Raw genomic sequence first — 23,746 nt, forward strand, 5'->3', positions numbered from 1 at the left:
GGAAATGGATGGCTGGACGGATGGATGGATGGATGGATGGATGAGCATTTGAGTGAATTGACAAGATGAATGGATAAACAAGCGAGTATTCTAAATAAATATACAGATAGACGAAAAATTGAAGTAAAAATGGATGATTAAAAAGGGATGAATGAATGCGCAAACAAAGAGATGAATGAATCTATGGAGGCATGAATGAACAAGTAAACAACAGTCTGTTTGAATCTGTAGATGGATGGATGAACAAGTGTGAGAACAAACAGGCAATAATGAGTCTATGAATCAATGGATGAACATCTAAGCGGACAAACAAAAATATGAATAGATCTGTGGATAATCTCATGAATAGAAACACTGAGATATTAAAGATCAGCAAAAATTAACAAATTATATGAATGAATAATTGGACAGATGGAATAAGCCTTAAAAGTGATGAAAACTGTAAGTTAAAGAGGTACAATAAGTGAAAAGGGAACAAAATTAAAAAAAGTTCAATAATGTGAGGAAATTGGGAAGCTTGGCGGAAATAAGGGAGTCTCTGAATAGCTGATATTTGGACGTGGTCTGTGCATTAGTGTATGGATGTGTCTTACCTGGTGCAGGTGTTGTGTGTAGATACACCTCCTCGCTGTACTCTCCAAACCCTGCCTTATTACATCCTCGAACCCTCAGAACATACACACTGTCCATCTCCAGCTTGTCAATCACGGCACTGGTCCCGCCCACATCATCCAGACGCTGCCAAGAACAGTGTGTCCCATTACTTCCTGAGCTTCCTTCAGACCACACCCTGCCCCACACTGCTCCAGCTCCACCAACTTTCCTCTGAAACTCCACTGAGTAGTGCCAGGCAGGGGCCGAGTCTTGTGGGAGACGCCAGCACAGATACAGCTGGTCATAGGCTAGGGTCTTCTGAGTGTCAATCACAGGAGCCAATGGGGCTGCAGAAGGAAAATGAGAGGTTGGAAATTAAATGCGAAGTCCAATGGAGGTGTGCTTAAAAGCTAGGTTTACCCCAAAACAACAAATTCTGTCATCATTTACTCCACAAACCCTTGAAACATTTTTTTTTCAGAAACCAAATGAAGATATTTTGAATAATATAAGTATTTCTGTCCTAAATCTATTCATTCAAAATGTTGATACTTCAAATGTTCTAAATCCAAAGGAATTAAATACTTCTGATAAAAGACATTCCCTTTAATTGATTAACACACTTAAAGATATTTTATGGATATAAACAACAATCCCAAACTGGTCTTTACTCATTGTCCTTATTCACTATCCCTTATATCCAGATTTTATTGACTGATCTATCCAATATTTTCAATTTTTTTTGTGGACACAACCATTGTTATTAAAACATATCAAGACCTCAATTTCCATTCACTTCTATTCATTTTTCACTAGGTACTTATAGGAACTCAGGTACAGAAACTAGTCACCAGGCCAATTCCTGGACTACATTTTCCCTCCAGGGCATTTTCCTGTGAAGTGATCTGTCAAGTGATGTAAGAAGGCTGACAGTGATATAAACATAGCATTCAACAAAATCAACAACTAGAGGATCAGAATCACACTGTGATTGCTGAGATTTTATTGTATGCTGTGGGTCTCATAATAGCTGAGATTGAATGTAGACAAGATATGTTACTGAAAGAGGGTGGCGCAGTGGGGAGCGCTGTCACCTCACAGCAAGAAGTTTGCTGGTTCGAGCCTCGACTGGATCAGTTGGCATTTCTGTGTAGAGTTCTATGTAGAGGGATGACGTGGGTCTGCCCCCCCTCCCCCTCCTTCTCTGGGTGCTCCAGTTTACATCCCCCCCTCTCCCCATATACATGTATTTAGTGTATACCGCAAAATGTAAATAAGTGTGCGTGGCCAGCTCAAGTGCAGCTTGCTTTATATATTTAACAAGAAGTGATTACTTACTTTCAAAATTTATACAACAATTGTCATTGTGCATATTTAGTATTTTTGAAGAGAAAAAACTTGTCCTGTTACTTCCTTGTGATATAATTTATAATCTGTGGGAAGATGCTACATGAGAAATGTTTATAATAATAAGGTCTGTCCACATAAAACTGTTAAATGTGACATGTAGTGGAATGTGTTGTTCATCTTAAGTCATACTTTGTTTTATTTATAAGGTTTAAAAAATATACAAAATAATCAAAAATTCAAGCTTATTTATTATATAAAGGCCTTTTTGTACTTTTCTGGAATAACTATCTTAGTAAAAAAACATATTGTGAAAGATATCATTAACTTGCAATAAAATCAATAAGGTTGGCCATACCGCCCAGCTCTAACCAAGACTGAGAAAAGATGAAGATAAAAGGTGAATGCTAACATTAGCTTTTTAGCTAAACATATATTTCTGGTTATACTTTAAAATGTCTTTCGTTTTGCATGTGTTCACGCAATCAGCTGACATTAGCCTTACTGTAGTTCCTATTGTGCTGAATTACACTCTTCTCTGCAGTGGAAGATCATGTAGGCATCACAAAAGATGTTCCTTTAACTAAAATGATTCCAGTTGCTGTGTTGTGAACATGCCAAAAAGCAGGAAACTTCCGTCAGCAGTTAAAGGAACTGTGAAATGGTTCCTCTGGTCTGAAAAACTCCATAGTTGTACAACCATGGTTTAAAGCACAGGTAGACCTTTTCAGTCTAAAATCAATAATACAATTATTAGCTGTCAGAATCTGCATCTCTTTATTTTTTTTTTAAGTATTGTAAAATGATGTACTTTAGTTCATAGAAGGCACTGAGGTCCACCCTATTACACCACTTAAATATGTCTGGGCTAGCCACTGCCAAAAAATGAACACATTTTTTAATGGGTTTGGAGCAACATGAGGGTGAATAAATGATGACAGAAATTATATTCAGCAGGGAGCTAACAGCTAGAAAAGCAATTCAAGGTATGTAGGGATATTAAAAATGTAGTATTTATGAAAACCTTGTATAAAGTCCATGCTGCTGAGTGTTTTGAGCTCTCTGGAGACATCCATCTGAAAGTGTCGGAAAGAGGGATCAGCAGAGAGAGAGAAATGCTGCAGATTTTCTATTGCTTTTACCAATCTGAAAAGGAGAAAAATACAAATGTAGAATATAAAGCAGATCTCTATATAAGTGATCATGTCTAACAGTATTTACTGTTTATTTTTTAAAAGTTTTTTTTCTAAACACACACAATAGGCTAGTGTTGGATTGGTATTTCTTAAATGTATGTTTTACCGACACATTTACAGAAAACACTCCGTCTGACCTGTTGTGTGTGACTCTGGCAGCCTGAACAAAGCACGACTGGTCAGATTCCTTAAGCAGCTCCTGAGTGTATGTGAGCAGTCCTGCACTTTCCAGCAGACTCTGTTTTTCAGAGAGCTGAGCGTTGAGAGCTGCTGCCCGCTGTGCACGAGACCCTTCCAGACACATAGCCAAAGCCCCCTGACGCTCGGCCAGCACAGCTCGCAGCTCATTCACACACTGAGACAACTGCTCCTTCACCACCGCACTGTTCACCTGAACACAAATGGACAGTGAACATGACAGAAGCAAGTTCCAATTATATATAAGAGTAGACATATTATCCACTTTTAGATATTATTTAAATATGTGAAAGTTCCAAGTGTTTAAATATTTACATATTTTAAATGCAGTCATATGTACTTCTGGCTACATATTGCGTGATCTTTAAAAATGTACAGTTGAAGTCAGAATTATTAGCCCCCATTTGATTTTTTTGTTTTTGTTTTTCTTTTTTAAATTTCCCAAATGATGTTTAACAGAACAAGGAAATTTCCACAGTATGTCTGTTAATATTTTTTTCTAGAGAAAGTCTTATTTGTTTTTTTTTTTTGCTAGAATGAAAGCATTTTTTTATTTTTATTTTTTTACTATTTATTTTTTGATAGTCTACCGAACAAACCATCGATATACAATTATTTGTTTAATTACCCTAACGTGCCTAGTTAACCTAATTAGCCTAATTAAGCCCTTAAATGTCACTTTAAGCTGTATAGAAGTGTCTTGAAAAATACCTAGTCAAATATTTACTGTCATCATGGCAAAGATAAAATAAATCAGTTATTAGAAATGTGTTTAAAGTATGTTTAAAAATGTGTTGACAAAATCTTCTCTCTGTTAAACAGAAAATGGGGGGGGGGGGACAGGGGGGCTATTAATTCGACTTTAGCCCCCCTGTTATTTCTAAACATAATAGTTTTAATAACTGTATCTGGTGTAAAATATAGCTTAAAGGGGCTAAAATTATTGACCTTAAAATGTTTTTTATTATTATTAAAAACTGTTTTTATTCTAGCCAAAATAAAACAAATATAACTTTTTCCAGAAGAAAAAATATTATCAGACATACTGTGAAAATTTCCTTGCTCTGTTAAACACCGTTTGGGAAATAAAAAAAGAAAACAAAATTCAAAGGGGAGCTAGTAATTGTGACATCAATTGTATACTTATAAAAACAGCCTTTTCTTTTATTCAATCTGTATAGTCACACACTCGGGCTCAGTTGCCATACCCTCAGCTGTCTTTTCAAACTGCAGGGTTGCTTTAAACAGCGGTGTGCTTTACCTCAGTCTGTGCGATGCCACTCTCTACTTGGGTGATCTGTGCCTGCACAGAGTCTTGATTGGCTAAGATGTAGTTCATCTCCTTGGTGATCTTGTCCTGTGATTTGACAACACAGAGAATGAATAAGGAGTTAAACAGACACGCTGTACATTTTCTCCTCAAGGCCTACAGTCATAGAGAGGAAGTCTTTTAGCTTAGAGAGAACACTCCAAATAACTATTTCATACAGGGAAGAAGGGCTTGTTGGGCATATTTACACTGTTTATAAGACTATGCAACTTTTCCCTCTGTCACATGATGCTTTACATAAATTATCAGAGTAATTTTTATTAAACTGTAAGCAAACAGTAATGCATTTCTAAAAATTGTGCATAACAAGATTGCATTTTTCTCCTCACAGTTCATCGATCTAATATCAAAAAGCAACTTTTTAGAATTAATTTTCAGCAGACAATGTCTGTTTCTCAATATTTGTTCTTCAGTGATCTTGCATCCTTGTGTTCTAACATCATCATCCGCCGGAGTTTAGTTACAAAACTCAAGACCATAAGAACGGAGGATGCGTGAAAATTCCTGGATATGTTCTTGATATTAAAGTCCAAGAAGTCATTGCGGCTGAATAAAGGAGGTTGGAAGCACAGCGTTTTACACCTGTTTATTATTAAGTTAAGAGATATACAGTAACTTATTTATCTCAGGAGTTTCCCTAAATGAGACGTTGATATTAAACCTTAACATGAAAATCTTAATAAAGCCATAAACACATTAAGAGTGTTTATTTGCTGAAATTTGTATTTAAAATCTGATTTATATGTAATGTGCAAAGTATATTTGCAGGGTTTTTGTGCGTGTTATGTATTTTGAAAAGGGGAAAAAACAATAAATCATTGTATGAATGCTGTAATGTTTAAATAATTTTCGGCTAAAAATGCTGCCGGCATGCAACCAAGACTACAGCATCTCAATCCTCACAAGACACATTCTGTGTTCTTCTGATCTCCTGAGTTCTTTCTTGTGAGGTAAACTAGCAAGAACGGTCTCCACGAGAACACAAGTATGTTCTCTGCATCCTTGGAATTGAGAAACAGCCAATGAATTACCCCAAAAACTCAAAACATGTCTTTCAATTGAAATGTTATGAACTCTACTGTAGGAAGAGCAAAATGAAAATAATCTTGAGAAACAAAACAGTGAATTCAAAAAGTCTTTGGCCGCAGATATGCTTGTGTTACTGATGCAACTTTAAATTAAGTGTCACATTATTTTAGTGATTTGACAGGTACTCAGGTTTCACTATGTATATGGAATATTTTCTTTATTATTTCAACCTTATTTCCTTATTATTACATCCCTATTATTTGAATGATTTGTTTCGATTCTGTCGAATGGAAGTTCCCCAGAAGTGCAATCTATAATTTGAAACACTAATGGTGTGTGAAAAAAGGTGGATGACGGTCAGGAATGTGTACCTTTAGAGTCTGGTAAGCCAGCGCAATCGGCATGATCTTGTGTCCACTGTGGGCACGACGGAGTTTACACAGTGAACACAACAGACGCTGACATGACCTACAGTAAAACTGCAGTCTCTCCTGCTCGTGCTCCACACACACCAGCACCTGTGGACAGGACATAAGGTTAGGAGGAAATCTGAATGATCAAGAATGGTCTGAGTTCTGTGGAAGAGAACAATATTTGAATGCTATTTGCATGGGAAACAAAATTATTTCAGCAAAATATCAGCAATTTTAGCTCTGTTTAGTAGAGTTTTATCCATATGTATTTATGCTAAAACTAATAAACTAATAATAAAAGGGATAGTTTACTCAAAAAGAAAAAAAATAATGTCATCATTTACTCACCATTCACTTGTTCAAAACCTAGCCGAGGTTCTTTCTTTTGTTGAGTACAAAAGAAGATAATTTGAAGAACACTGGTCGAATTCTTCAAATATGTTTTGTGCATGTGCAGGGTTTCAACAGAATAAATCACATGAAGGAGAGTAAATGATAAGGCAATTTCCATTTTTGGGTGAACTATCCTTTTAGATTACTGTTACAGGGAATTATATACAAATAACAATACACAGATGTTCACAATAATGTATACATGGTTAAAATATTGTAATGGGTAACACTTTACTTGGTCTTATAAAAAGTTGTGAAACCTTCAAATCATGACATGTCATGAATGTGAATGAGTTATTAACTGTTATTAAGTGTCATTTGCTCAGTTATGTCATTTTAAATCCAAAGGTGTCATTAGCTACATTTCCATCGACCTATTTTTATGCCATTTTAGATATGCGCATAAAAAATGGTTGATGGAAAAGCTAAGATGCGCATACATTTTGAAAATGAATGATCTCCAGAACTGTCGAGAGCATCTGTGCTCTACGTCTTACGCCTTTAAACGCCACCACACGTTCACTGCGTGTCAGGATTGACATCTGAGGTGCAAGTCATTTATTAAATGAAAAAAAGATTCACCCAGCTTCTCTTACCGCGGCAAATTCCATTTTTACTGTGGACATTTGGCACCAGGTAATCAGGAAGTGACGTTTTTGTTCGCTTTGACTCGTTGGATGGAAATGCTACTTTATTTGCATGTCTTTTATGAGATTTTCTAGTTTTAAGCATTAAGGTTATTTACATTTCTAAATGGAAACATAGCTGTTGTTTGTTATGACAACTTTACAAATACATCACAACAAATCTTCATCTTTGTCATAACAACTTGACATTACCAAGACAACATCACTTGTCATAAAACTTTCATAAACATGATTGTCATGAGGCGTTACAATTTTCAGGAATGTTTTTTGATCACGTTTTCAGTAGATAAAACTCTATTTGTCTTTAAAATGTCTAATTAAAAGTGTCACTACTCCGCCAAATAATTGTTAACAGTGTAATTAATATTTATTGACATTATAATGACAAATTTCGCTTGTACCACTGTAACTGAGGTAAAAAAAAAAATTAATTCTGGGGTTATAAAATTCATGACACATTTATAATGGCTTCAAGACAATCTTGTTTGTGACAGATGTATGCCAATTTTGTTGTCTTGGTCATGTCAAGTTGGCAATACAAAGACAAAAACAGGTCGTGATGTATTTGTTTCGGTCAAATTTTCATAACAAACAATGTTTGCATTTAAAATGTCTTAACTGACTGAATGACACTTATTGACAGTTGTTATGAGCATCCATCAAATCTTATTCACATTCAAAACATGTCATATGATTATAAAGGTTTAATGACAATCTTATGAACTCCTCTTCAAGTAAAGCGTTACCATAAACGGTAAAATATTGCTTTGCATAAACATACAATAAAGCATTCAAAAGGTCTTTAAGGTTTTTGGTTTGAATAACTATGTTGCAGCTTGTTTAAAAACTAAAGAAGTTTCCTGTAGTTGAATGTTTGACTGAGTGAATGACCTTGGGTCTGAAGCTGTGTGTGGGCAGGATGTGTTCGTGCTGGGCACGCGGTGTACCCCACGGGTGGTACAGTTTGAAGCACTCATTGCAGAAGTTGGACCTGCAGTCGGCGCAACCTTTAGTGGCTTCCAGAGTCTGAGGAGGTTTGCAGAACTGGCACATGATCGCCATAGTGCCCAAACTCACTGTATGCCTGTACCTACACACAAACACACACACAAAGACAGATGTCAATCAGAGTTAATAATAGCAGACTGATCAGATAAGCAATCACATATGGCACAATTTACATGTTCACATGATTGTTAGACTGCATTCCTAATTAATGTGTACACTAAAAGGATTATTTACTACAAAGGTGTTATGACTTTCTGTTATCACTGACATTCATTGTATTTCTTTTTTTACTACTATGGATGATTTTCAAAATATCTTTGTGTGCAACAGAAAAATTAAAAGGTTTGGAACTACTTGAGGAGTAAATGGGTTGTAACTTGTAGATTTTGAGTGAATTGTCCCTTTAAACTAGAGTTTAACCTAGACAATATTTGTCTGGCACCTCTTTTTCTGGCCTCATTTTGCTGTAGGGTGAATTGACTGTTGCGTGAGAATGTTAAAAAGGCTATCAATTTCTGTCTTGGTGTGCCTATGAATAGATGCAAGTTCAGAACATCTGATCTAGTACAACAAACCAGTACAGCAACATTTCTGCATCTTATAGTCCGCTTACTGGAACTGTAAGCTTTAGTTAACAATAGACAATGGGAATCTACGTCATGGTGATACGCATTCCACCATGTTTTTAACACACTCAGGAGCAGACATTGTAAAACAATTCAAATCGCCAGAGAAAAGGTTGACTGTTTTGTAGTAATACTTTTTGAAAAACATTCTATAAACACTTATACTAAAATAAAATATCTTTATTTAAAACATTCTATGTGTGTTGGAGAAGCTGAAAATATTCCTTACATAAAATTCAGTCTCCAGTGCTAAAGAGGAAGTCGAGCATTTGTCGAGTTCCTTATTTGTGGTGCGAGTGCTTACAGATTATTGCTAACCAGTGTATATATGATACAATAAATCCATACTCTCAGAAATAAAGGTACATGAGCTTTCACTGGGGTGGTACCTTTTCAAAAGGTAGAGTTGTACCTAAAACGTCCAAATTAATACCTCAAGGGCACTTATTGGTACTTTAAAAGTGTGCCTCTTAAAAATTTCAGATACATACATTTGAGGTACCAATATGGACCCTTTAAGTACAAATGTGTACTTTATGAAAAGTACCACCCCAGTGACAGCTTGTGTACCTTTATTTCTAAGGGTGTAGAGATCAATGGGATCCAGGCTCCCATGTAATCAAATTTCCATTTTTATTTCAATGTTCGGTGATGGCACATTCTCAATATCTATAGCAGGAAATAATGTTGAAATAATTTATTCTAAAGTTATTCAGATAGTTTTCTATGTCCAGTACAAGTGGAAGTGCAGATTGAAGTGTGATCTGTGCACACTCTAATGGCTAATATTACCCAAATAACTCTAATGGCCAGGGAATGACATTAACACCCACCAGCCCACCAAATGTGGGTAGATTTCAGCTGTGCTGGATCACAGAGCCAAACATTAACTATGTGCTGTGATCATCCTTTCATTATCACACATGTTTTTCACCTGCATTGTTTTGCTTACAGTTATTTTTGTTAATATAGTTTAATTGTCTTTTCTTTTACAATAACATTGCTTTATTATGAGATTAACTCCCCGTATATGTCTAGTTAACTAACTGGTGATCTGGAACGTTTAACAAGGCCCGATTACTGTGCATTGTTTTAGATACATGACAGTAGTTATTTTTTAAATGTAAATCTTATTTTTTTTTTAGAAAAGTTTTGTTGAATAAAAAGAGCATGTATACAGCTATATTTTGCTTGTTTTTGCACATTATTTAACATTTGTGGCTAAGAAATAATACATCATTTATTTTTGGTGTGGCCAAAGATAAATTTGTAAATCCTTAATTTTGAGCCCTGAAAAGTCATGTGAAATAAGAACTAATTGCAATGCGACAACCCATTTGCTTATGCACATTGAGAAAGCTAACAAACACAGACACACACACACACACAACACAAACAAAAAGTGAATTGAATGAGGACGCATGTGAACATGATAGCACAAAATCTAAATCAAGTAATTTTAGCATGTCAAAGTCAAAGTTAAGCATATAAAATATATTTTCCCATCAACAAAATTGTGGCTTGTAAAAATGGGAATTGGCAAATAATGTTGGAAATCTACTAGCCACAGTGGCTGATCAAAAAAGTTCATGTCAAGCCCTGCTAATGGCTAATATTTATTCATTGTGCGCTGGACGTGAATTCGATTAGAACTACAAACACGTTTTCACAAACTACAAACATGGCAGATGCTCGAGACCAGTGGTAAAGTGGAGGGGTATAGCTAAAGATGTATGAAATATTGTTATTTAATACCTAACCTAATGGAAAATAATGATTTCATATTTTCATAGCAGGCATACTGCTATGATGATGTGTACTATTATAGGGACGAGTTTGATATTTTCCTCTGAATACATGATTGGATTTCTCTGGGGGAAAGACTTGTGAATGTCAAATTACCATGCTGCTGCTGCTGCATCTTCAACATGGTAGAAAATTAAATATGAAAGAATGTAGATAATGTGACATGACGATTAATAGGGCATGTAACTAAGCAACAGAACAGTCCGGTATTGTGGAAGTGTGCAAAGCTTGACTACCATTGTTACACAATCAAAAGTGTGTATTTTTTCTTCATAAAAATAAGGTATAGTTTCTAACGTAGGAAAACGATGCAGTAAACATTTATACAAGTGTGGTTACATTTTAAACACATTAAAAATAAAGTCCATATTTGCTGTGTTGGTGGCTCGGTGGCTCAGTGGTTAGCACTGTCGCCCCATAGCAAGAAGGTTGGTGGTTAGAGTAGAAATGGCATTTCTGTGGGTATCCTCTGGGTGCTCTGGTTTCCCGCAGTAAACAGCTATAAGTAAATAGGAGAAACTGAATTGGCCATACTGTATGAGTGTGAATGTGAGTTTGAGAGTGTATGGGTGTTTCCCAGTACTGGGTTGCGGCTGGATAGGCATCTGCTGCAAAAATCATATTATGGAATAGTTTATTCAGCTGTGGTGACCCCTGATGAAAAAGGGATGAAGTCGAAGAGAAACGAATGAATGAGTTAATTTTTGCTGTGTTAAATTTGGTAGCTTTACTTTTAAATTATTATGAAAATATTATGTTTGTTACAAAATCTGTCATGTATTTTAGCTTTAAATGTATAACAAATGCCATTATAATTTGTGTTTGATTATTAATTGTATACAGTTAGCGTATTTTTAGATTTTTAGCTTGTTCTCTTCTGAATGGTGGTAAAATGAAAGGATCTGCTGCTTTTCTTTTCTCTCAAGGCAATTTATAACTGATTGTACACTGTAAACCCCACTGTTGTCATTACTAAAGATATTAAGGTAATATAACTTGACATTACTTCAAAGTTTGGCATCAAAACTTAAAAAGGGGTGTTTAACTTACTCATTAGGCACAAAAAAACTTTCAATTAATATTTTAAGTTCTCTGAACTCAACATTTTAAATTCTTTAAAGGGGTGGTCCACTACGATATCATATTTTAAACTTTAGTTGATGTGTAATGTAGCTGTGTGAACATAAACACTGACTAGAAGTAAAATTTAAAGGATCCACTGTTAACGTAAACACAGATATTTTCAGTGCAATTTAATACTACTGTAGGTGCTGTAATGTGTCTTTTATTAAATATTTGTATATTGATTATTATATTATTATATTTGTATATAGGATTTTTTTATATACATATTTTTTATATTTAGAATACAAATTTGCCTAGAATTTAGGCTATACTTTTATAGCTCATTTTATCTTCTGACATGAGTTTGTGATTGTATAGTATGGATGGAAAGGCTTTCTGAAACATAGTTGAAGATTGCTTTAATTTAAATGCCATTTAAAACAAAACAAAAAAGAAAAACATGAGCTACAAAAGTCCAAGATGGTTGTTGCTAGATCGGATATGGTTGCGGTCGGAAATAATGAGAATTATTTATGTTGTTTATTAAATTTCCCATTAATTGCATTTTATTAACATCTACCCCCACCCCATCCCTAAACTCAACTGTCACAGTACTATAAAAATATAAATTATTTTTATACAGTGTCATAAAAAATGCTACAATAATTAATGTGCGTATTGCACTTCCGGCCGGCCGCATGTCCGATCTAGACTTTACCGTCCGAGAGACAAAGAAAGACCTTTCCACGATGCGCTCGAGCGTGAGGTTTCTCAGACAGTCGGCCAGGCCTCGCTCTCCCAGCTCCACGTCTCTTCTGCATGTGGGACAGGGGAACAGCATGAGTATAGGAGGGGTGTCTTTACGCCTGCGTCCCGGATGAGTTCCGCACACTGCACAAAAACAGAGAAAGAGAGAGATACAGATAGCAGAAGCTGTTTCCCAGATTAAAGCTTCTGTAAGCCACTATAAATCTGAGGCAGGAAGAAGAAAGGAAAAGTTAATCAATGCAGAAGTGGAGCAGTTTCAGAGAGCCAGTGTGTGCTGACACTTTCAGAAAGAGCACATCACGACCCATAAACACACAGAGATAGACCTGCAAAATACTGCAAAGACACAACGCTTCTGAATGAGGCAAAATATCTGAAAGAGCTAAGAGGCAAGATAATGTATGTCGACATTTTAAATGTTATTTTGTATAATTAAATTAAAAATTTGCTCTTTATGAAAGGAATATATATATTCTCAGTTGCCGTTTCTGTGTGGAGTTCGCATGTCCTCCTTGTGTTCGCGTGGGTTTCCTCCGGGTGCTACGGTTTCCCCCACAGTCCAAAGACATGCGGTACAGGTGAATTGGGAAGGCTAAATTGTCAGTAGTGTATGAGTGGGTGTGTGAATGTGTGTGTGGATGCTTCCCAGAGATGGGTTGCGGCTGGAAGGGCATCCTCTGCAAAATGTACTGGATAAGTTGGCCGTTGATTACGCTGTGGCGACCCCGGACTAAGCCGACAAGAAAATGAATGAATCTTAATTTTAAAAATATTTAAAATAATAGGCTAATTAATAACAAATAAATAAATAACATGATGTCATATTTCGAGCATCGCTTAACTGAATTCAATAACATTTTAAACTAATCTTTTAATAACAGTTAGACTATAGTATACACTGTTAAAAGTGAATAGTTATTTAAAATGAGTAAACCAATTCCCTTAAAAGAAACAAGTTGACTTTACAAAAAAAAATGTACAGTTGAAGTCAGAATTATTAGCCCCCCTGTTTATTTTTCTCCCAATTTCTTTTTAACAGAGAGCAGATTTTTCAACACATTTCTAAACATAACAGTTTTAATAACTCATTTCTAATAACTAATTTATTTTATCTTTGCCATGATGGCAGTAAATAATATTTTACTAGATATTTTTCAGGGCGATGCAGAGGCTCAGTAGGTAGTGCTGTCACCTCACAGGTCCAACTTTGGCCCATGGGCCCTACTTTGGCCATCTCTGATTTAGAGTATAAATATAGAGGGACAGAAGTATACACCATACACGATACAGGAGTTTAAGTAGATGACTTTTGAAAGAGTTTTCACAAATCAGATGAACAGAGGTTTGCCATACTTTACAACTTAACCAGCACATAACTCAATAGCTGATTTGGCTGATTTTGAAATGTGTGTTTATCAGTGAATGAGTACACAAACCTGTCCTGATGACTCTGTCCAGTCGGTCTGTTTTTGGTGGAGGTCTGCGGTTCTGTCGAGGGGAGCGTGTGAGGGGGCTGGAGGTGGGAGTGTTGGGCTCTGGAGGGAGTTCAGGTGGTGGATAACCTCTCTGAACCAACACTTCAGCTGCACACAACACACACACACTGTGCGAACATGGCAGAACAATGGGCTGCTTCACCATCTCCTCACACACCGGACAGTGCAGCTCACGCTCCATACTCTTCATGTTAGACTGCACACAGAAGAAGATAATAATGCACTAACACATGAAAAACTGCTATCAAACATACACTGTCAGTAGTATTTTATTTTTTACTCTTCTTTTTTTGTTATCCTCTTTTTTGTTTTTTTACTTTTGTTTTCTATTATCAATTATTACAGACTTGAGCAGCTTAAAAGAGTAAATTCATTTTTATTTTTCATCAGTAGGGTCAGAAAAGGTTAATTGATTTGAAGTGAAAACAAGATTATTTTTCTTACCTTGCTGTTTCATAGTAGTTTATCAGAGTATATCAGAGAGTGAAATTCAATACATTTTAAGACCTTTTTTTAAGACTCTTTCCATACATTTTAGTGTTTCATCTAGGATTTTTTCCAGCTGTGGTGGCAGGCATTTTTACACAGACCTTACAACTACCTATTGTGTTATTTCAATGAGGAATGTCGTGAGTGTAATATGAGCTGGCAAATCTCTGTACTTTGTGTGCCAGTTTCCTCTGTTCATGCACCAAACTTCTTGCACACCATCAAATATATGTTGCTCAATCTCACATTTTCTTGTGCGCTCTCAAATAAACACTGCTGAAGTGTCTCAGCAAAAGAACCCTCTCTCATGTGTTAAAAGCGACTAGTGCTTGTCCGGCGGCGAGCAAGACAAATTGTCAAGCTATTTCAGAGCAAATCTTTAGAGTTGCATGGTAAACTATATAGGGGGAGACTTGGCAGAATAGCGGCATTTACTTGTGTATGTTGTTAAACTAATTAAAATCTACATAATCGATGCTGTAAAGGGTCTCTTATGAAACTGAAAATAGTCTTATCAATCTTTCATCGGAAGATTTTAGTAGCTGAACAAGACTTCTGTGAAGATTTAACCCATTTGTCACAACAACATCTAACGTTACATCAGATTTGCGTGAAGCTAAAACTGATTTAAAACAGAACATTACCTGTCTAAGAGAAATCCTTCAGCGGAGCTGCGTACAAACAGCTGCACAGTTGTTCAAATCTGCATTCGCTGAAAGACAGATTGGGCTACTTGTCGGAATTATGAGAGATGTCGGTCCGACTCTATTTAATTGGATGAACATTTTTTAGTTTTATGCCTTACCCAAAATAAAAAAAATAAATATAAATACATTTAGATCATTTACTTTAATCATTACTATTACACTGTGAAGAGACTTTCAACCAGCACAACAAAAAATGCTTCTGAAGACAATCAAAAACTGCACCTTTAACTAAAAGCTAAATCGTGTTTGCTGGCCTCAAGCATTGTGCAGCCCTGTCAGTCAGTCAGCAACAATATTAAACAAATACGCACAACCCTATTACAGAAAAGTTCACTCTGTTATTAATTACTTAAATTTTAATGCATTTTGGTGCAATTATAACCCGCTATAGAGCATTTCGAGAAATGGAATCAATAACAGTGATCCTAATGTATTTCCTGTTTTACATTTGTAATTTCCATAGTGTCCAAAAATCCAAAAAGGTCCACATTCTGATAAATAATTTTATGATAGCTGTTTTAACAGGAACAAATCATTGAATTGCCCCTTATTACAGTTATGAAATACTATGATAAGAAGCAGAAAATGTTTATGGGCCAAGGACATTACCAAATTGAAATTGTCTATAAAGAATAAAAGAAATCCGCAACAACTGAAAGTTTTGAATGAGAAGCTGTAATTCAGCCGTGGCAGGGAAGACGTCTTTGATTGAGTGTCATTGTGTATTTTGCTTTAAATCGCCTCTGAAAACGCTAAACAACTTGTTAGGTTGTTTGTAATCTAGTATGATTATTTGTTATTATCAATGCGTTGCTTGCCATGTGTTTTTGATGTAAGATTGTATTTAGTTTGATCTGAATATTCATATTGATTATAACGAGTGCGCGCACACACACACACACACACACACACACACACACACACACACACACACACACATGTGTCGATTATTTTCCCGCAATTGACAACAAGAACGAACACAGAAGCATTGTCTGATTGACAAGCAGCATGCTACATTAGTTCAAAAGAATCTAAAATGCCAAATAGCATGAATCTATGCCGCATTTTCTAAAGTAATACAATCTGTATCTAGCTTTTCGCTTGTAAGGGGGCTCTGACCTGTCAAAACACCTCTAAAAAAGGCTTTTTCGGACAAGACATATTTGTACGTGTGTACATTACTGTAACACGTTTTATTCAAGAACATCTGAGCTGGTTTCAATCCTTAGCTCTTTCCTTTTCATTTTATTTCAAATATATTTAACTTGCTTGTTGATTAAATCCCATTTTGTTATATAACCTTTTATTTTTATGAAACAGTTAAGTTGCATGTTAATTTGCTATGAAGAAAAGGAAATTATTTATTTTTTGCATGCTGATTTATGTAAAATTGTGAATATAGGTCTATATAATCACTTTGCAATTTTGAAATTATAGCTTTTTTTGCTTTGACTATAGACTGTTCAGTTCATAAGAGCAGATCAATATTTTTTGAAGTTTGTTGTATAAAAATACTACATTTTGAAAAATTTATAATTATCTTTAACTTATCAATTTAACTTAAAGTATATTTACTAAATACTGACTGTAAGAAACTAAATCTAAACTAAAACATTATTTATACTGAATAAAAATGCTAATCCAGTATGTGGCGCCTAAAACAGCAGGAATAACTGTGTTTGGTTGGTTACTGCAGTAAACAAAGCAGCGTGGTGTCAAATCTAGCAGGATTTTTTAAATTCTAAGCTACACAGCATCTTGATATTCGCAGATTAAATTCAGGCAAACTTTAGCACACTGATACAAAATACTGAGGCTGATACACACTGACTACGTTCACATTGTCATCAGTGATCAAATAATCTTCCTTAATCTGAATAAGTCAGTAATTTGATTAAGGTGTTTACATGAGTTGCTTTTTGAATGTTCCTTTCGTGATGCCGTTTTACATGTTGTAGCACATAGTTCGATTAACATCATTGTGTCACCACAATATCCACATTTCCTCTGGAGTTTCATGTAACTTCAAATTTAATTTTTAATTTGTTCACTTTAACTCTAGTTTGGCACTTTCACTTTCATTTAGGAACGTTTCATGCATGCCCCTGTGACAAACGAGATATTGGATGCGAGTATGAATTGCTGGAAGAGTGTTGTTTTAATATAATATGATACCGCATGCCGTATGGGAACAAACCCTCCACATTTGGCGATGCAGGTGTCTGCGGTCCTTTACTGACTCGGTATGTGCAGAGAATAGTGTCAAACAGCCGTGTGTGCATAGAATATCCTGTCGCAAAATGTGGTGAAAATCTTACATGACGGTAATAGTTTAATTAAGGTGTTTACATATCTGTACTGCACTTCAATAATGTAATTAAAATCGGCTACTCCACATGTCTTAATTCCATTTCTGTTTAGTTTGATTATGACCTTAATCAAATTAAATTAAACAAAAATTTATGTTTACAATGTGTAGACTCTTAATCAGAGTATTGTCTTAATCGTATTAAAATCGGATTATTGGTGTCCATGTAAACGTACGCATTGATACTTTTTAAGACCCCTCGGACTCCATGTTTTACATCAAACTATATATTTTTCTATTGTCAAACATAAATTCAGTCCATTTACCTCATTCTTTCAGAAAATCAAGGCCTACTGTCAAGAAAAGCAAAGAAAAATACTGAGAAAGAAAAACATATTTGCAATGCAACACTGCTTTCATGTGCATTACAGATTGTGTTGATATATGTATCTACTGTGAATTATAAGCTGTGGACTGAAGGAAACACTATCATGAGCACAGATCAGTCAGAATGAGCTTTGCATATAAGGAAAAAGATGGACATCTCAAAAATCAACAGAGGTTATTTATTACCTGTGGTCCATACATTCTGTCTAGTTCAGTTTAAGAATGACTCCAATTTCCTTTTTCCCCCTGATGTTGCCTACGATAAAAAAGTATTAACTACACGAATATTGTGCTTATTTACATTTAAGACGGTCGAGTTACCAAATGGACTTAAAAACAGATTAAAGGACGTAAAACATCTGAATTACTTCTTGTATTTGGTCATGCACATAAAAACATGATAATTCTAAATATTTTTTAATATAAGAAATGATAGTAGATTAACTGACTTATTGAACAGGAAGACATACAACAGCTGTGTTGCAGAAATACAAATTCCATTCATTATCACCACAGGGAAATTGATTTTCAACCATGACTAATAAATCTTTAAGGACGGGCCTTCAGTGAGCTCTGAGACTGTCAATCAATAACAGTATATGCTTAAAACAGAAACTCTCAGTTCACCTTATTTATTTTTTTATTTATTTATTTTTTTTAAGAATAAGTATATTCAAGAAAGTAATTATTTTTAGAAAAAATACACTACCAATAATACTGCTGAGAAATGTAGGAAAAATATTATTTGTATGTACAGTATTTGTATGTGGGTAAAAATGGGAAGGGATTTTCAAGCATTAAACTAATAAAAGCTTTAGATTTGTATATTAGAATGTGTCTTTGTCTTTTTTTCTGAGCAAGATAGAATAAAGAAGACATACACACAAATGTCATTCAGTGTAACAATAGTTTACAATTTTAACTATAATTGTCAGTCATACATATTGTCAGAACACATTTAACAGATTAAAAGACTCCCAAAATCATCTCTGAAATACTAAATAATAATCATGTGCAACAATTAAATGTAATATTTTAAAACATTTCATGGATTAAAATTGTATATTACGTTCAATATTTCATGGATATTGAATAACATTTAATCACCATCGTCACTAATAGTTTAATATTTCTTCATTTTAATAAAAAGGTGAAAGATTTAAATTAAATTGTGAATTTACTGATTGAATTGTAGTTTATTTACTGTAGCTATTATTTTTTAGAGAGTATTTACTCTATTTACTGTAAGTGCGTACTGCTTCTTTTTTTTTTTTTTTTTGTATTAAGCTAAACTTTGTAATGGTCTTAGTCAACTCACAACTGGTTTGTTTGGTTCATGGCTAATGACTTTTAAACAAAGACTTGATGAAAACATACTTCCAATGAAAAAAGCCATGTTGCATACTCACTGTTTGAAAAAGATTTCCCTATACTGAAAGAGAAAATGCTGACTTTTGCTGCGTACCCAATCCAAACAAACACTCAGCTAATTAGTAAGATATTACCAAACGTGACCAGCTAACGAAAGCATAAACAACAAATTAATTAACACTCTTAAAATCTGTTTACACTCATTGATGGGTCCTTGTAGAACCTTCCCGTTTCACTTTTTTTATGTAAATAATTATATATATATATGAAGTATTCAGATGCAAAAACCTCAAAGTGCCGTATGAAATTTCCACTGAAAATGAAAATTTTTCTCAGCCTCCTTTATGTTGAAATTTTTCTTTTTAAAGACCAGGAAAAAGACTTATTCTTTGCCATAAAAGTGATATTACTAAACACACACAGGGGCCTAATAACAATGCTCATTTTAGAAGAAAAAATCAGATGGCTTTTAGAGTTTTAATCACTGAAAGATTATTTTGGGAACCTGATATGGTTTTTCTAAGTCATTACTTAAAAATAAACAACTTCTTTTGAGAGTGTAGGTTATTTTATACTGTTTTCTCTTCAGGATCTAACCATTATTTTCCCAAAAGCTGTATATTTGTTTATTCAAATAATAATAATAATAATATTTAAAACTACAGTAATGCATTTTATGATTATAAATCCATGCAGCCCTCTTCTATTTATTTTTAAAAATATTGTCTGGTGATCTGCACGTGCCACCGCGCAGGCCTGTCCCACACAGGCTCTCCTGCATCTCGGCCTCAGCCCTCCTGCATCCCGTCTCTATGGCAACAAGCATCCTGTAGCTCAGGCCTATTTCCATTCTCTTAGATTTAAAGACTCCTTCATTTAATAAATTCTTCTCTATCATTTGTATAGATACGTTACATTTATTGCGTAAGCGTCTGACATGCAGACAGGACTAAAATTTTGTTTTCAGTAGGCCTAGACATACGAGAGAATAAAAACCGCAATATGTTATGTTATGCTAGACCCATAAGAGCAAATATATCATCAGAAAATAACAGAATACCGGAGGAAAGGCTGCCACGCGCGGTTCATTAGATGGGGATGAAAATGGACTCGGTTTCTGCTTACAGGTGTTTTCTCCTGCTCTCGCGGTTATTAACGAAATGTTAGGGTTGACCATTAAAAAATAAAACGTCCTATTTAATAAACAGCTGGACAGAAGCATGGCGTGCGTTCACATGTTAAATAATAGCCACATGCAAATCGTCACAGAAAACGTGTAAATGTGCGGTTTTGGTGATGCAAATGTACTTACGCTTATGCGCACGAGGGCATCCATGATGGATGTAAAGGTTTGCAACTCCGCGTCTGCCATCGCTAAAACTGTGCCGTTGTTCAGTTGATATTGTCCGCAATAAACGCTATTATTGAGCTCTCTTGTCTATATCTGTGGAATCATTCACAACAACGAACGGTATATAAAAGCAAAATAAATGAAATGGCTGCAACTGCCACTGAAATTGACGCTTAAGACGTTGCTTTACGTTATAATTATATTATTTGTGCCTAATAAGTCTGAGAGGTCCAATTTAACGCAGTCCATGTTGAATCGGGGCTTTTTCTGGCTCTGGTCTTTGCTGACGGTTGTTAAGCCATCCATGTAGGCGATGGATGTTGTGAGGTGTTCAGGAGCAGAGCAGCACTGAGCATGCGCAGAGATGCTGAGCAGACGCTATTTTCAGGATGATACGGGGGTTTTATAATATAATACAGGGGTTTTCAAATCCCGAAGGGCGCAAGTGTGTACTTGAGAGACAGTGGAATTGTTTCGAGGAAAAACAAGCATTTAAAATGTGCAAATAAGGTAATTAATACTTAACCAATTTAAAACATAGGCCTACAATATAATAAATAGGCCTTTATATTTTTTAAATAATCTGACAATAATACAGGAGAAACAAGCAAACACAAACATATAAATAATCTGATAGTTGTAATAATACAAAAGAATAATTACTACATTGAGATTTAAATAAATGTCAGTTATTTAAAAAAAATACACATGAAATTAAAATGAATAATCTAGTGCAACGTTGATTTAAATGCATGTTTAAAATAAATGTGTAAATAAATAAGTACAGTTATACAATGCGTAGAAAATTGTATAAGTTTGGTCTATACAAATATAAAAATAGGCTATACTGGCATATTTTAGAGACTATGGCAGCAAAAAGATTGACAAAATGCACATTTATACTGTACATCATACATATACTACAAATAATAAAATAAAACCAATAAAAATTATACAACATTATGCATAATTAAGATGAAATAAGATTTAAATTATCCAAATTTGATTAAAATAAAAACAAACAAATTAGATTTATACTACTAAAAATAATTGCACTAATAATATAAATAATATAAAGTACAGTAATTAGTAGAAGACTGTAGGATAATTTAATACAACATATATATATATATATATATATATATATATATATATATATATATATATATATATATATATATTTTTTTTTTTTTTTTTTTTTCACAGATTAAATTGAATTTGTATTCAAGAAATAGACACATTTTAAATTGTTGGATTGGTTTCCTTGCTTGAGCATGATCATACCTGACCTAATATAATATTCATTCATTCATTCATTCATTCATTTATTCATTCATTCCTTTTCTTGTCGGCTTAGTTCCTTTATTAATCCGGGGTCGCCACAGCGAAATGAACAGCCAACTTATCCAGCAAGTTTTTACGCTGCAGATGCCCTTCCAGCAGCAACCCATCTCTGGGAAACATCCACACACACTCATACACTACAGACATTTTAGCCTACCCAATTCACCTGTACCCCTAGTATTTGGACTGTGGGGGGAAACCGAAACAACTGGAGAAAACCCACGGGAACGCAGGAAACATGCAAACTCCACACAGAAACGCCAACTGAGCCGAGGCTCGAACCCAGCAACCTTCTTGCTGTGAGGCGACAGCACTACCTACTGCGCCACTGCTTCGCCCCTAATATAATATAATCCATATAATATAAACTCCAAACTAATATAATATAATCAATATAATATAAACTCCACACAGAAACGCCAACTGAGCCGAGGCTCGAACCCAGCAACCTTCTTGCTGTGAGGCGACAGCACTACCTACTGCGCCACTGCTTCGCCCCTAATATAATATAATATAATATAATATAATATAATATAATATAATATAATATAATATAATATAATATAATATAATATACTATAATATAATATAATATAATATAATACAATACAATACAATACAATTAAATATAGCTTTTTTTTTTAGCTTAGTCCCTTTATTTATCAGGGGTTGCCACAGCGAAATGAATCACCAACTTATACAGCATATGCTTTACGCAGCGAATGCCCTTCCAGCCGCAACACATCACTGGGAAAATAATATAATATAATATAATATAATATAATATAATATAATATAATATAATATAATATAATATAATATAATATAATATAATATAATATAATATGATGTGGTTTGATTTGAATATAGATGATTGATTTGAACAGATATTGGTGCTGTATTTTAAAACTAAAGTGAATGTTGTGCTGTGTTCTGTCCACTAGATGGAGCTGCAGAGTTTCTGCACCGCTGTCCGCTCTTGGCACTGCTTTTACACGTTAGCGGCGCGTCATCTTTACTCTGCTGGCACTGGAGCTGAATAGAGTGGAGTAAAATCTCTTTCCCTCAGCTGCTTTCAAAAATGGGTGAGTTTATTTTCACGTTATCTATCCAGGATAAAACCATTTCAAGAGAAATCGCACTTTTTTGTCGACTAGTTTGCACGCTTGATCATGAAAATGACAGATGCAGACTGACAGGCAGGCTTGCTGGACATTTTTTATGCTCGTAAATGCCAAATAGTGGCCTTCTGCAGCTCGTCTCATAAATCACTTCAAGGACAAAATGTCATGTTTCGTCCACTTGTGTTTCAAAGTAAAGCATTGTTAGATATGGTTTGCGAGTGTTTTTTAGCCCGCCGCTAACTTGTGCTTAAACATTTAACACTTTATGATCGACATTGACACAGCCTTTGAAACGAAATGGGAAGACGTAACAAAACAGAAAACATACAAACAGTAAATGGGCAAAAATGTAACTCCAATGTTTGTTTCCACACGGAACTATTTGAAGCGCGTACACTGACGTGTCCAAGTTCTTGCATATGTGCCTGCTTCACAATTTATCCATAACTTTTCTCACCTTAATGTTCTTGACTTTTTAACTTCATCCACGTATTTTAGTGTTTGCTGTCTGCAGAGTATTAAACGATAACATCTTTGTTAATTGATTTCTTTGTCAGCTAACGTTACGTTTCACGTTATAACTCTTTCGTAGTGAACACTTGTTTGTCGGAACCAACTAACGGTATAAACATTACAAGAATAGCTAGAGATGCATTTAATGTTTTTTACTTTGTTTGATTCTACTCGAATTATTTATTTAGACGAGCCACTGCAGACTATTTCGTGGACGTCAATTTAGGGATTTTTTG

General features: G+C 34.8%; 2 protein-coding genes across 3 annotated transcripts in view; one reads left to right on the forward strand and one right to left on the reverse strand.

Moving 5' to 3' along the window:
* Nucleotides 1-20,879, reverse strand: part of trim46a (tripartite motif containing 46a) — a 29,845-nt gene extending 8,966 nt beyond the window's left edge. For both annotated transcript variants that reach the window (XR_015511332.1, XM_087286937.1), the window contains exons 1-9: nucleotides 20,491-20,879; nucleotides 13,857-14,112; nucleotides 12,393-12,543; nucleotides 8,039-8,237; nucleotides 6,066-6,212; nucleotides 4,597-4,692; nucleotides 3,275-3,528; nucleotides 2,966-3,087; nucleotides 594-941 (exon numbers count right to left, since the gene is read on the reverse strand). Coding sequence is in view for 1 of the 2 variants with exons in the window: in XM_087286937.1 (XP_087143063.1) it covers nucleotides 594-941; nucleotides 2,966-3,087; nucleotides 3,275-3,528; nucleotides 4,597-4,692; nucleotides 6,066-6,212; nucleotides 8,039-8,237; nucleotides 12,393-12,543; nucleotides 13,857-14,112; nucleotides 20,491-20,550 (1,633 nt within the window). In the remaining variant the exon portion in view is untranslated. The remainder of the gene's footprint in view (nucleotides 1-593; nucleotides 942-2,965; nucleotides 3,088-3,274; nucleotides 3,529-4,596; nucleotides 4,693-6,065; nucleotides 6,213-8,038; nucleotides 8,238-12,392; nucleotides 12,544-13,856; nucleotides 14,113-20,490) is intronic.
* Nucleotides 20,880-22,890: 2,011 nt separating this feature from the next.
* Nucleotides 22,891-23,746, forward strand: part of krtcap2 (keratinocyte associated protein 2) — a 6,722-nt gene continuing 5,866 nt past the window's right edge. Inside the window, 1 exon segment of the mRNA NM_001045362.1 lies at nucleotides 22,891-22,958. Within this exon segment, the coding sequence (NP_001038827.1) occupies nucleotides 22,955-22,958 (4 nt within the window). The 5' untranslated portion in view covers nucleotides 22,891-22,954.

The sequence above is a fragment of the Danio rerio genome, chromosome 16 (assembly GCF_052040795.2).
Source record: "Danio rerio strain M-AB ecotype USA chromosome 16, GRCz13ab, whole genome shotgun sequence".
Taxonomy (NCBI): Eukaryota; Metazoa; Chordata; class Actinopteri; order Cypriniformes; family Danionidae; genus Danio; species Danio rerio.